At 38.6% G+C, this 14,844-nt stretch overlaps 1 protein-coding gene across 1 annotated transcript in view; it reads left to right on the plus strand.

Annotated features, from left to right (window-relative positions):
• Positions 1–14,094, plus strand: part of LOC306864234 (protein kinase C beta type) — a 168,815-nt gene extending 154,721 nt beyond the window's left edge. The window contains exon 17 of the mRNA XM_079408086.1: positions 11,641–14,094. Within this exon, the coding sequence (XP_079264212.1) occupies positions 11,641–11,799 (159 nt within the window). The 3' untranslated portion in view covers positions 11,800–14,094. The remainder of the gene's footprint in view (positions 1–11,640) is intronic.
• Positions 14,095–14,844: the final 750 nt, after the last annotated feature.

Consider the following 14,844-nt stretch of genomic DNA (forward strand, 5'->3'; position numbering starts at 1 on the left):
AGTTTGTCAGCCTCAGTCAGATCCTTAATGAGTACAGCTTCTCTTGCATCTGTGTGTGTGTGTGTGCGAGCTGTCAGATGGAGCAGGCATTGCCCAGGCAGTGTTGCATAGTGCTTCCCTCCACATCAACCCTCCTGACCTCCCACTCGGACTCAGACTGGCCTGTTAAAACGTGATCTCCTTCCTGCAGCGCCTCCCTGGCATTGAGGTCTCGGTGCACTCATTGAGAACAGATTGTCTTGTTGATTTTAGAAAACTTGAGTTCACTTCTGCCATTGACTTAATCTTCACCTTAAAATCTGAAGTTTTACTTTAGCACTTGAATTGAATGTGTTAGTTTTAGTTGATTTGGGGAAGTCGTGGCCTAATGGTTAGAGAGTCGGACTCGTAATCCAAAGGTTGCGGGTTCGAGTCTCGGGCCGGCAGGGTTTGTAGGTGGGGGGAGTGAATGTCCAGCGCTCTCTCCACCCTCAATACCACGACTGAGGTGCCCTTGAGCAAGGCACCGAACCCCCAACTGCTCCCCGGGCGCCGCAGCATAAATGGCTGCCCACTGCTCCGGGTGTGTGTTCACGGTGTGTGTGTGTTCACTGCTGTGTGTGTGCACGATGGATGGGTTAAATGCAGAGCACAAATTCCGAGTATGGGTCACCATACTTGGCAGTATGTCACTTCACTTGAAATGGCAGAAGTGTGTCATTTCTGTGCCACAAGTGTCACCAAATGGAATTGTAAAAATGATGGTTTTCAAACAGGTTTCCTTGAAACTCCTTCATATCTCCAATGGATGAGCAAACAGACACTCCAACTTCCAAGTTCACACCATTGGGTGAGCCAGTGCTTTTGACAGAGCAACGTTTTTGACATCAAAACTCTGCTTGGCTCTTGCTTGTCTCATAACCAGTTGTAACACAATGCTACTGTACAGTACTGTATATAGTGTAATTCAGTTCAATTTTTATTTTACCATATTTTATAAGATAATTTAAAGGAATAGTTATCCCACAATTTGAATTATTAACTCTTAGTACATCCAAGATGTAGATGAGTTTGTTTGTCCTTTAAAAAAAAGATTTTGAGAAATTTAGCATTACATCACTTGCTCACCTGTGGATCCTATGCAGTGAATGGGTGCCGTCAGAATGAGAGTCCAAACAGCTGATAAAAAAAACGTGTTTGGACTCTCAATAAACAACAATAATCCACTGCAGTCCATCAGTTAGCACCTTATGAAACGAAAAGCTGTTTACAATTAAGAAATCCATCAAGACATTTTAAAACCTTTGCTTGCGACTAAAATATGAGTCCTTTCTCCATAATATTTTCTTTAATGAAAACATCATGTCATCTGAATCGGGAGAGAAATATGCACAGACAAGTACCATTTACAAGCAAAAACCATCCAAAACAGTTCTAAACAAATATGTTGATGTGATTTTGATGTGGAAGCAGAACAGAGGAGGAAGCATTATCATGGATTATGGACTGGTAGCAACGTTTCTTACAAATTCACAGCTTTTCACTTCACAAGGCATTAATGGGTGGACTAGACTTACTTGTAGATTATTGTGATGTTTGTCATAGCTTTTTCTGACGGCACCCATTCACTGCAGAGCATCCATTGGTGAGCCATGTGATGTAATGCTGAAATTCTCTAAATCTGTTCCCAGTTTTCAGGCTTACTTATACTGTGAAACAGCAGTGAGGTACATTAGCTCACTGTTCAGGTGTGTGTGATTGGGAGTGTTCATGTGGTGTTGGCTGCCTGTGTAGCAGCAGATGGATGTTTGTGTGCTGGTGTCATTAGCTGAGCAGAAAGACATATGATTTTAGACCCTCTTCGCGACGACGGCCGCATGCTTGATGGACATTTAAATAACTGTGATTTACAAACTCAGGCAATTATGATCTGAATGAGACTCGTGTTGTCTCGTGTGGAGACTGAAAATTCATGCAGACATTAGCTTTGTTCCAAATCTCAGTATGAGGCATTCGTGGCCAGTATTTTAAGGAGTCAAAGGCAATCCCAGACTGCACTGCAACAAACACAGTGAGAAAGAAATCCAGGATGTCAGAATATGCAAGTTAAATGTGATTTATTACAAATATAATTAATTCAAATCTAAAAATTAAGCATGCACTGAAAATTATTGCCAATAAGTATCTTTATTTTCATGCCATTGCAGGGGCGTTGCAAGACCCTTTTATGAGCCCCAGTAAAATATCGCTGTGCCCCACTAAAAATATTACTGATAAATCCTGATAAATCTGGCCAAACTAGTTTGCAAATAGGTGAGAAATTGTTTGTGATTTAAGTTTGATTCATTCAAACAGTTTATCCACAGAATAATTTGCAGCGATTATTCGCCCCACAATTTTTAATTCATTTATCTGTATCAGTATCAAAAAGGATTTTTAAATGGTCAATATTAAAAATTCAATTTTGTCCAAAGATAAAAAATAACGATACATTAAACATATATAATTAATATAATTAAAAAGAACATTTTGTATTTATACTTATTAAAATGTCACATTGTTCCTAATTTTGTCTATATTTATTCTATCAAGTGTGAGATGAATGTTCCATGTGATTCTTGAGCGCATTCCTGTGTATGTAGTGTTCAAAATCGCTTACTTTCAATGCCACCTTAGAAGGCAGCTGCCTATGTAGGCAATGAGGAAGCTCACTAGGTGTTGTTTTCGAAGCTATTATGTGTGTTTGAAGTTACAGAGCCTGTAGTTAAAGAGCCGAAGGCAGGCTGATCATTGAGGACAGTTCCCTAGATTCTCCACGTTCCTGCTGAGCACCTCCTCGCCCAGATCTCACTCCGCTGGGAAACACGGTAGTCTGACGTAGGATTTGGATGGCATGTCCCTCTACACATCACAGCTTGTGGCTCTGAAATTAAGCGTGACAGTACTGTCTGGCAAGGGTTCACTGCGTTGAGGTGGATTAGGGAATCGGACCCAGAGGATGCGAAAAGGGACGTGGGCCTCGAAACAGTCAGAGTGACTTTACAGCTCAGGTTTGGAGCAGAACGAGGGGAGGACTGCTGTTTGGAGCTCTTAATTTCTCTGCTGATGCTGCTGAATTATCTGGTGGCAGGTGAGAAGTGACTGTTGATTTGTTGCTTGGGATGCCAGCCAGCTTTAGGTGGAACGCCTCTGGCTGTATCTGCAGCAGATGGACTGTTGTTGCCTGCGCGGTACAAGACTGGCAGCGGTGGTCCGTGTGTGCCAGCCACGCTGACAGGCTCTTTGCTGCCACCGCCACTCACTCTCACTTCCTGTATGTCATCCGGCACCTTCTCTGTGTCGGTGCAGATTGGACACGGTCACCTTAACCTCGCCCTTTCATTTACACACACTGTCCGTCATACTCCGCTCATGCTGGAACAAAGGAGTGATGGGTGGAGGTGAAAAGGGATCAAAGCCAGGTGAGGAGAGTGACAGATTCATTATGAAAAGTCCAGCTGATACCAGCAGGCTTCCATGCTAGAAAATGCTGCTGAGTGTTGATTTTGATGATCACCAGTAAAATGATAAAACTTTCAGTGAAGCTGATTCACCAAGAAAGTGTTTCTGATTAAAGAGATAGTTCTGTAGTTAGTAGATCTGTTAGTTGTAGAGCTGAGTATTTCTGTTCTTTTCTGTGCAATGAAGGTGAACGAGAACAAGTGGGTAGTTGACAAATATGCAGTAAAAAATGCTTTTGTTTTTGTAAAATACATTTTTTGAAAAAGAAATGCATATATTTATGTAGTGTGACATCTGATCTTTGAGAAAATATAAAGGGCTAAAGTATGGCGTCATTTGGGCTTTTGTAGTAATGTCCACCCCTGTGTGCAGCACAGCTAAAAATGATTGATATTCAAACTATATTCATTAAGATGTGAATGATTTTTTTAAAACTATATGGCTACTCTTAAGGCATCATTTTGATTCTATTTACTTTCTGCATTGTTCTCTTAGGATCTCCTCCCTTCTGCCTGGATCCCTGTTCATTTTCTCTATATATTTCCATGTCCTCTCTCTTCCACTAATTTCTCTCCCTCAATTCTTTCTGTCTCAAAAACAAAGTATCACATGTTATACTTATTTTCATGATGCTTTATAACAGTACAAGTTTTCAATAGAACACTCCCAAAATAGTTTAATGTAATTAGTGAACATGAACACTCCCAAAATAGTTTAATGTAATTAGTGCATTTAAGAACACTGAAAATGATCAAAAGAGAATTAAAAAGTAGTTGAATAAATCTTATTTAATTATTTTAAATGCTTTTTAAAGACATCTTGTCCGTTGGTGTGACATCTCTGTCCTGTGGTGTGACAGTACAGGCATCACACCAGAAGACATTTTCTGTCACATCATAGGACGTTTCAGCCTTTTTCTGTCAATTAATGACCTTGCTATTCAAAGCTAACCTGTCATTAGCGGTAAGCAAGACACATTTGCATAATTTTCCATGATTATGTAGTTTAACATGCAGTTTTTAAATTAAAAAATATAATTTAGGGGTGTCACACCAAAGGACAACAAAACGTAACACTTTTGTAGTTGTTCCAAAAAAGTTAAATATTTAAACAATTCTGAGACAAAATTGTCCATGTGCTCATGTCATGGGCTTCACAGGGGGCTTCAGTAACACGACCATGAATGGAGTCCTTCAACTAATTAAAGTTTTCTCTGGAATTGCCCATTTAAAATCAGGATATGGTGTCACACCATAGGATATGGTTTTCATAGACAAAATGTATCAAGTTCCTACACTTTCAGAAATATATGGATGAAAAAAATGATTGCCATTTACTAAAATAGACACTTGTACAATTATGCCAGAGGTATTTATTAACATTTTTATGCTTTTCTTTTTTATTTATAAAAGTTGTAATTTATTGAACCATGCTTGGGACAGTCACACCATAGGACAATTTTGAGATTTAGCTCAAAATGTAAAAAAATCTAATAACACTGCAGCTTTTATAACAAAAGTTCCATGTAGGAAAAAGAAATGTTTAACCATTTACTGAATTTTAAATAATGACAATTATATTCATTTTTTATCTTCTGGGACAATGAAAAAATGCCATGTCACGTCAACAACCCAAATGCAGTTGAGCTCCAAAAAAATTGACAAGGACCATGCAGGTCATGATGCCAGAATGTGAGGTTAGACATCAGTGGATATTTATAATCTCCAGTGATTGATATGGTTATTTTTGGAAGAATATTCCTAACCCAATTTGCAAAGCTATCTTTTAATAAATTTCTAAACTTTTAATAAATGATATCTAACTAACTGAATTATAATTTAGATTTAGTTTATATTTAGGTTGGATATATAATATATATATATATATATATATATATATATATATATATATATATCAAATTTATACAGTCATGGCCAAAATATCGGCACCTTGGTAAATATGATCAAAGAAGGCTGTGAAAATTAATCTGCATTGTTAATCCTTTTGATCGTTTATTTCAACAATTCACAGAAATCTAACCTTTAAATAAGAATTTAAAATGGGGGGAAATATCATTATGAAATAAATGTTTTTCTCTAATACACATTGGCCACAATTAACAGCACCCTTTTATTCAATACTTTTTGAAACCTCCATCTGCCAGTTTAACAGCTGTAAATGTTCTCCTATAATGCCTGATGAGGTTAGAGAACACCTGACAAGAGATCACACCATAGGACAATTTTGAGATTTAGCTCAAAATTTTAAAAAATCTAATAAAACTGCAGCTTTTATAACAAAAGTTCCATGTAGGAAAAAGAAATGTTTAACCATTTACTGCATTTTAAATAATGACAATTATATTCATTTTTATCTTCTGGGACAGTGAAAAAATGCCATGTCACGTCAACAACCCAAATGCAGTTGAGCTCCAAAAAAATAATTTTCCTTCACCATTCCAACCATTCCTTCATCCAGAATCACTCCAGACCCTTTAGATTCCCAGCTCCATGACGGTGCTGCTTCTCTTCAGTTCATCTCACTCATTTTCTACAGGGTTCAGGTCAGAGGACTGGAATGGCCATAGCAGAAGCTTGGTTTTGTGCCCAGTGACCCATTTTTGTGTTGGTTTAGGGTCTAACCAAGGTTGCGCTCGTGCCGCGGTCCCGGGGCGGACATTACTACAAAACCCCAAATGGCGCCACACTTCAGCTTTGTACACCGAAACGAGAGCTGGAACAATTCTTTCATCCTCCATTACTGACAGCGAACTATATTAACGCTAACATTAGTGGAGTGCCCTGATGCTAGTATTTCCTGTCACTGTTTAAGTTCAGAGATGAAGACTGATATCTAGCGGTCGGGATATGAACTCAAAACGAAACAACTGCCATGAATCTTGTATGATTTTTATTTATTTTTTTATATATTTGTTTTATATCGATATTCCGTTTTGGAGAATCGATACAGTATCGCCAAACAAAATATCACGATACTCACGTGTATCAATATTTTCTTACACCCCTAGTGTCTAAACAAGATGTCCAGGACCTCCAGCAGAAATATAGGCCCACAACATCAAAAATACAGCAGTATATTCCATTGTACACATGGGGTACTTCTTATCCCTGTGTTCACCAAACCCATCTTGAGTGTTTGCTGCTAAAAAGCTCTTTTTTTAGTTTCATCTGACCATAGAAGCCAGTCCCATTTGAAGTTCCAGTCGTGTCTGACAACTGAATATGCTGGAGATTGTTTTTGGATGAGCTAGGAGAATTTTTCTTAAAACCCTCCCAAACAACATGTGGTGATGTAGGTGCTGTTTGACAATTTTTTGACTCGACTATTTTCTGCAATTCTCCAGCTGTGGTCCTTGAAGAGTCTTTAGCCACTCAAACTCTCCTTCTCACCGTGCATTAGGACGATATAGACACACGTCCTCTTCCAGGCAGTTTCTTAACATTTTCTGTTGATTGGAAATTATTAATTATTGCCCTGATGGTGGAAATGGGAATTTTCACTGCTCTAGCTCTTTTCTTAAAGCCACTTCACTAATTTGTGAAGCTAAATTATCTTTTGCTGCACATGAGAAATATATTTTTTGGTTTTTCTCATTGTGATGGATGATTAAGGGAATTTGGGCTTTGTTTTCCCTCCTATTTATATTTCTGTGAAACAGGAAGCCATGGCTGGATAATTTCATATTCATAATCACACTGGAGTGCTCAAAATTGTGAAAATGAATGGGAGATATTTTACTCAAGAATTTCTTGGGGTGCCAATAATTATGTCCAATGTGTATTTAAGAAAAACATTTATTTCATAATGATATTTCCCCCGATTTTAAATTATTACATCCAATGAAAGGTTAGATTTTTGTGATTTTTTTTTAAATAAAAGATCAAAAGGATTAACAATGCAGATTAATTTTCACAGCCTTCTTTGATCATATTTACCAAGGGTGCCGATATTTTTGGCCATGACTGTGTGTGTGTCTATATATATATATATATATATATATATGTATGTAGGGGTGGTGATGGCGCAGTGGATAAGACACATGCCTTTGGTGTGAGAGACCCGGGTTCGAATCCACTGTGAGACACCAATGTGTCCCTGAGCAAGACACTTAACCCCTAGTTGCTCCAGAGGCGTGCGACCTCTGATATATATAGCAATTGTAAGTCTTTGGATAAAAGCGTCAGCTAAATGAATAAATGTGTAAATGTAGACTGTAATAAATGCACTGTAAATGGCGATGGTTAAAAGCATCTTAGGGCTTAAGCTAGTAAAGAAGTCTTGTGGAGCCACCAGGACTCCTTCATCTCACGCTGGGGTCCAGCTATGGTCTTTTGAACTGGCTTTGCGCAGAGTGAAGGTTGGAGAGCATGTCGTAGTCAGAAATGACAACTAGGGCTGTGTGAGAGTGATGCTTGGTAGCTTTTGCTTTAAAGTATATTATTCTCCCTTTCATTCCCTCTCCCTTCATCCCCATGTGCAGCAGTCACTCAGAGATATGAGCAAGCAGAGGGAAAACACTTTTTCTCACAAATAAAAGCAGAGTGTGTGTCAGAGAGAATAGGTCTGCATCAGTGAGCGATGGATGCATGTGTGAGAGAGAGAGAGTTGTAAATGGCCAGTGTTTAACACAGCGGTCTTCAGACAAGCCACTTGTCACATGTGTGTCTTTAATAGCAAGGGCTGCTCACAGTGGATGTGGCCCCCTGATGCTAATGACTGTCGACAGGTGATTTTAGGAGGACACCAAAAAGCTTTTCCCTCAATTTTCAGGGGCAGACGAGACGCAGGTTGTTTGACTCTCTGTGGGTTCACTTGCCTAGGTGGCATACGGCACCTAGTATGGTATGGCAGCGAGCGAGCAGATCCATAAGTCGGGTCTTCTGAATGCAGAGGTACACAGATGCTGCGCGGGGTGATTTAATGGTTTCCACACACAGATGTTATGCCTCAGTGCTCTCACTGTCTGTCACTCTGTGTGTATGTGTGTGTGTGTGTGTGTGTGTCTGTTTAGTGTGTGTGTCTGTTTAGAGGTAGTGAGTGAACTTGCCAAGAAAGTCTGAGCTTTGATTGCACCTCTGTCTTGTATAAGATGTATTTGTTGTAAATCATTCACATGGTAGTCAGACTCCTCTTGCTGAAAATGCAGAGGCACATCTGAAGCTATTGTGTTTGCTGCCAGGTCCACGCTAAGGATTCTGGGCTAATGGTACAGTCAAGAAAATGAGGTCATTTCATGCTGTATGAAATGGGGCTTTTAAAGGCTCAAGCTTTTGTTGGGCTGCCCAGTGGTGTAGGGAGTGTTTATTTGAAGGGGTTTGGTCTTACTAATGCTTCTGTTTACCTAGAATTCAGGTGCATGCTGTATTTAAGGATGTGATAAGTGATCATTTAACATCATTTACATCGTTTTTGTAAACCATAATAAAAATCATACAGTGATGGATTAACTTTTTGTGCAATTTTATTATAAAATATCTATATAAATGCATGTGTGAGTATACACGATGCTCAAAACCTTGGGGGCAGTAAGATTATTTTTAAAGAAATTTAATATTTCTTTTATCAGCAAGGATCCATTAAATTGATCGAAGGTGGCAATAAAGACATTTATAATGTTACAAAGTATTTCTATATATCAAGTAAAAGCTTTTCTCTTGAAGCATCTATTCATCAAAGAATCCTGAAATACAAAAGGGATCATTGTTTCCACAAAATTAATAAGACATATTTTTCTTGTGCACCAAATCAGTAATGATTGCTGAAATTCAGCTTTGTCATCACATGAATAAGTTACACTTAAAAATATAATTTAAAGCAGTTATTTTAAAATGTAATAGTAATGTTTTTTGTTCTAATAAATGCAGCCTTGGTGAGCATAAGAACTTCTTTTAAAAGCATTTAAAAATCTTACCGACCCCAGTCTTTTGAACACACCGAGGTTAGAAATGAGCACTCTGTACTGGATTAATTGAATCTAGATTATGATTTATTCACATTAGTTTAAGTGCTACCACGTGTAATTAATCAACTGTACAACTGTCTGTTACATAGGTGCCATTGTTTTATAATTTTTTTTCTTTCTTTTTAGTAAAAATGTTTAAGTATACTAAATGTAATACTGTAACACTGAAAACATGCGGAAAGTTTTGTGCAAGTAAATTTCTTTCATTTTGAAGGAGCTGTAGTGAATGGACCCAAAGTTGATTGCCCTCCCATTGTGCTCATTAGAAGCAGAACCCTATATAGACTTTCACAAGGTCTTCACTCTGATTGGTGGAAATTATGAACTCCTGTGAAGTCAAAAGCTTGTGATTTTGTCCTGTGCAGTGGGTCTTTATGTAAAATGTTTGATCCATGTGCATCATATCTGCTTTACAGTGCTGGTGTTGATTCTCCACGAATGACCGCATGGTACATCACAAAATATGCAGACACAATATGTTGTTATAAAATAATGCATATGTTGAACAGTAATATGCATCACATTGTGAGCTGTCTCAGCTCTAATTTTCACCACTTGCCAGCTTTTCCTCTTTCATTGTGGCTGCTACAACAGTATTGTTTGCCAAAAGAGAGGGTGCAGAGATACCTCATCATGGGCCAGAGGTAGAGAACTGGCCAGGTTTGGAATATTCTGATGGTTTGACTTTGCTTCTGAGTCCTATTCATGAATATTGCATGACGGGTTGTAAAAAGTTTTGATATCGGACTGCCACTGATCAATGCTCTCCATGTAAAGGTGTCCGCATGTGTGAACGGTGCAAAGGATTTCACTCTCATTTACAGATTCGCTTGCTTACCTGTTTTTTACCATTATGATGAGCGAGCTATTTAAATGCCACTGGAAGTGCAATTTCAAAAGCTGACATTTGAACTGAAGCGTATGTGTTTGTGGTGGCATTAATGCTGTTGTTGTTGTTTTCACTGTTGTTGTTTTCAAAAGCATCATGAATGACACCCTAACACGGCATTGACATCTGGAACATATTTCTGTATCGGTATGAGTGTAAAGGTCTCACACACGCCTCCATGAATTCATATTTTTCCAAGTTTCACCCAATGCCGTGATGAAAAGACCAGTTTTGGACTTTTTCCAATTTTGCTCATGTGAATTCCCATATTGGTGCAACCGGTGAAAAAAATGCTGGTCAATGTGCTTCATTAGGCCAGATAGACTCTGTTATCATTTACTCGTATTGTTCCAAACTTTGACTGACTTTTTTGTGGAATGCATAAGAAGATATCTTGAAGCTATGGGAAAAAAACTGTAAAAGCACCATAAAATGAATAATATACAACTTGTGCACTATTTTTCATATGGCTTCGGATGCTGTATGATTGCTGGATTAATAGACTGAAGTCATTATTCAGTGATAATCTTCCCCTCCAGTGAGCTGTTAACCACTGCAAACAGATCTTTGAGTCAGTGAGCCTATCAGTTTTCTACTCTCCTCTATTTTATTCAAAAATAAATAAAAGATCTGACTGAAAATATTATTTATACATGAATCAGATATCAGTACTTTTCAGTGAAGTCAAGATTTTCTGTGAATAATGAGTTACATTTTGGTCTGTTTCTCTAGCGATCAAATGGCTTCAAATATAGCACTTATATAGTGTATGGACCACCTGTTATTGTGCTTTTTGCTGTTGAATGACATTAATGAGAGTAAATCATAACAGACTTCAATTTTGTTTTAGTATATTCTTATAAATAAAGGTTCTTTATTGGCAATTACTTTTTTATTGGAAACTTTCCATTGCACAAAAGGTTATTTTTAGTTGAAAAAGTTAGTTTTTCACACTAAGAAAAAATGGTTCTTTTAAGAAATATCCACTGAAAGGTTCTTCAATGAATCCTTATGAAAATTCCCTTTGGAACCTTTATATTTAAGAGTGTAAACAATCACCTAAAGCTATTCCAGCAGCCTTTTAGAGTCATACAGTATGCTGGTCTATTCAACAGCATAGGTATCCATGTATCCAGAACTGCTGTTCAATAATTTACAATACCTGTCACAGCCCTTACATTCACATCCATTCTCATACTTTTATTTGTTCTCTTTTACGTTCTACTTGACCATGTTCATCATCCCCCATCCATTACATGCCTCTCTTCTTCTTCTCTCCCTCCTGCAGTGTGGCCGGGATGCAGAGAACTTTGACCGCTTTTTCACCCGCCATCCACCGGTTCTCACCCCTCCAGACCAGGAGGTCATCATGAACCTCGACCAAGACGAGTTCGAGGGCTTTTCCTTCATAAACCCCGAATACCCTGCCATGGAAGCCCAGAGTTAAGGGCGACCTCCTAAAACTAACCCAGCCCTCCATCAAACCCCCTCTTCATCAAACCTCCTTACGTTTATGTATCATACACTCCATAAAATGGACACGTGTATGTATATAAACAGCCATGCACAGAAACTAAACCATCTATATACATATGCATGCGAAATTTCGATATTCGTAGATTAGCCTGAAGGTCGTTGTCGGCTTTCACGACATTCCATTGAGTGTGTCCATGCTGGAGGAACGTTCGAATCTAAAGGCTGTCTTTATACTATTTATACTCTACAGCTTTCCTGAATGTGGTGTGTATTGCATAGCTCTCTTCTAAACTATCCTCAGATGTGTGTGTTTTGGACACTGCCGGTGTTCAGATTGAGCCACTAAAGGTGCATGAATTGCATATGAGATGCACAATGGCTAGCCTCGCTCTCCTTATCCAGCCTGTGACCGTGATATTCTGCTGATTTTATACTCAAACCATTTTGCCTGTTTCAAAAAGAATGCAAACTCAAAAGGTTTTTGCATGATGATTTTGTTTTGCCCGATACAGATGTTGTTAGTTAGCTCTGTAGTGAACCCTAGTCTTGCTTTAATCTCTGACTTGCATTGTACAGACAAGTAGAATTTGACCAAAGTTTTTCTTCTTCTTTTGCTTTTTTTGGAAGCATGAGTTAATCTGACTTTTTTTAGGATGCCTGTATCCTGTTTGCGTGTATGTATGGGCCAATAGAGCTTAATGGATGTGCCTGATTGTGGTAGTGATCTGCTTTTTTTGCCTGATCATCTCACACCATCAGCAAACACTCACCCATGTACAGGAAGCATGACTCCTGTGATGGTTTCCGTTGGCTCTTCCTTGTTTAACACTTGACTTCTACTTAAAGGTCAGCCGGATTTTATCGAGCGGTATTTGACAGGCACATTAAATATCAACTACCTCCTGCTTGAGTCGATTACAGATTGAGACAGGACAAGAGAACAAGTGCTAATATCAGAAAAGAGCTAGCGCTGTAGCCAATAACCTTTAAAAGACCCGTCGGCCGTGTATTACTGACCCCTATGTTAGATATGCATGTTTTTAATGGGTACGATCTGGAAGCATTTTTCAACATCATTGGGGTTTACGTTGACAAAGAAATAAGCAGTCACCCATGGGTAATCTCTCAAAAGTATACCCCGGATTTCATTGAAGAGCTTGTGGATGAGCAAATTAGTTTAGTTGGGATGCATTGATATAGCTTCACTTCGCTTGAATGATTCCATCTTGAAGCTTGTCAATAGAGACCCGCCGCATTGTATTATGCTGAAACTTTCTACATGAAAACCCTGAAAGAATATCACAATGTTTGTGTGGAACACAATATCGCGCTTCAAAGGCGAAGAGAAAAACAGGATATAAAGACGACGAATAAATTGCATCACAATTAGACGGTGCTGCATTGGAAATAAAACAATTCAAGCGTGTAAATATTGCTCATAAGCGACAATAGGGGTCCATTGAAGCTATCTGTTGTTGTGTTAATGAGTCCAACACGGGCTGGTCAGTGCTTTAATACGGTGTCCTAATTTAGAATGCTGACAACTCCGATACGACAGTCTGTCTAGAAACGCGAGCCCTGTTCATGTCAGCGGTAACAGCAGCGCAATCCCTGTGTGGAACAGATACCGTATCAGTAAATGGAACTGGAAAGGCCACAAGAGCCACACATCCACAGAAACGGGTAAGATCCTCTCAGACATCAGAGTTCCCTGAGCGGTTATCCGTGCTGACTAGCGGCCAGTGGTTTTTATTCGAAACCACTGGAGTTTCATGTCATATCTTCATCATAGGATTTCAGGGAAGGGATAACCTCTCTAAAATGGCGAAGGTTTCCAGATATGTTGTGGCTTGCAGGATAAGACACTTTTGGTTAAAACAAACAAAAAAAAAATGTTGTGCATTTGTCATTTCTGCCAAAAAAATATAGCGAGCAATTCAGTGTAGGGCTTTGATATAATTTTTTAAGTGTCTTAAAATAACCTAAGCAAATTAAAATGTGTCAAATGTTCTTAAATGTCATGAATTTTATGTGGTCAGTATTGTAGATATAAATAAATGAAAAGGGCGATTTTTGTGTTTTCTATACCATAAAATGTGCATAGAAGCTTTATGCATGAATTACAGAAAACTAGCCTATATTTAGCGAGTGCTCTTGACCTTTCTGTGTGCTTTTCTTAATACATCCTCAATGCTTTTCTTGTGCCAAAGTATTTTCCACAAAAAACACGAGTATGCATTTAAATAAAACTGAAACATCAATAGCCTTTGTTTGGTTTTGCGTTGTTTCCCTCATTGTAGTTTTGAGTGTATATAACCTTGAAATTCAAACACCTGTAATGTGAACTCAGGAAACACAAAAGACTGTTTTCTATTCTAAGACCCTGATGTGACATTTTATTCAATCACATAAAGCATTATTTGTATGTGTTTCTGAACCGCTTGGCAGAGGAAGTCTTGTCAATTTGCTCAGAGCATCGCCCGTGTAAAACCAACTTGGACGGTGTGCAGCACGTGCCCACGCTAAGCTCTGCATATTTCATGCCTGCCACTTAACATGAGAACATTTCATCCTGTTCCACCACCATTCAGCCAATGACATATGGGAAGAACATACATAAGGGTGGGTGAAAACTAGAGAGACGCTTTATATGCCGTATAGAACATGCTGCGAACCTTTATTGTGAAAATTGGAGAGGTGGTTGGCCTGCTTATGTAAGTAGCACCGTAAAAAATCAGCATGGGGTCTCGGAGATCATTCAGACTTGTTGTTTTTACATATATGTGATACACAGTTGAGTCTGGCGCTCCGCACAAAAGTGTTAATTAATTCTGAATGTCGCAGCCTCAAATTAAATGAGTCGGTTAGCACGAAGTGTGTGCGGCTTATCAGCTGAAAACAGGTCAGCGTTTGATACTGCTGTTCTCTTCTTGCGCTGACATCAGCTCGCTGCTAATCCGCTCCTTTATAGAAAGCTCTGTGCCTTAGTATCACACAAAATTACAGAATCACGATT

This window comes from Barbus barbus, assembly GCF_936440315.1.
Source record: "Barbus barbus genome assembly, chromosome: 4".
Taxonomy (NCBI): Eukaryota; Metazoa; Chordata; class Actinopteri; order Cypriniformes; family Cyprinidae; genus Barbus; species Barbus barbus.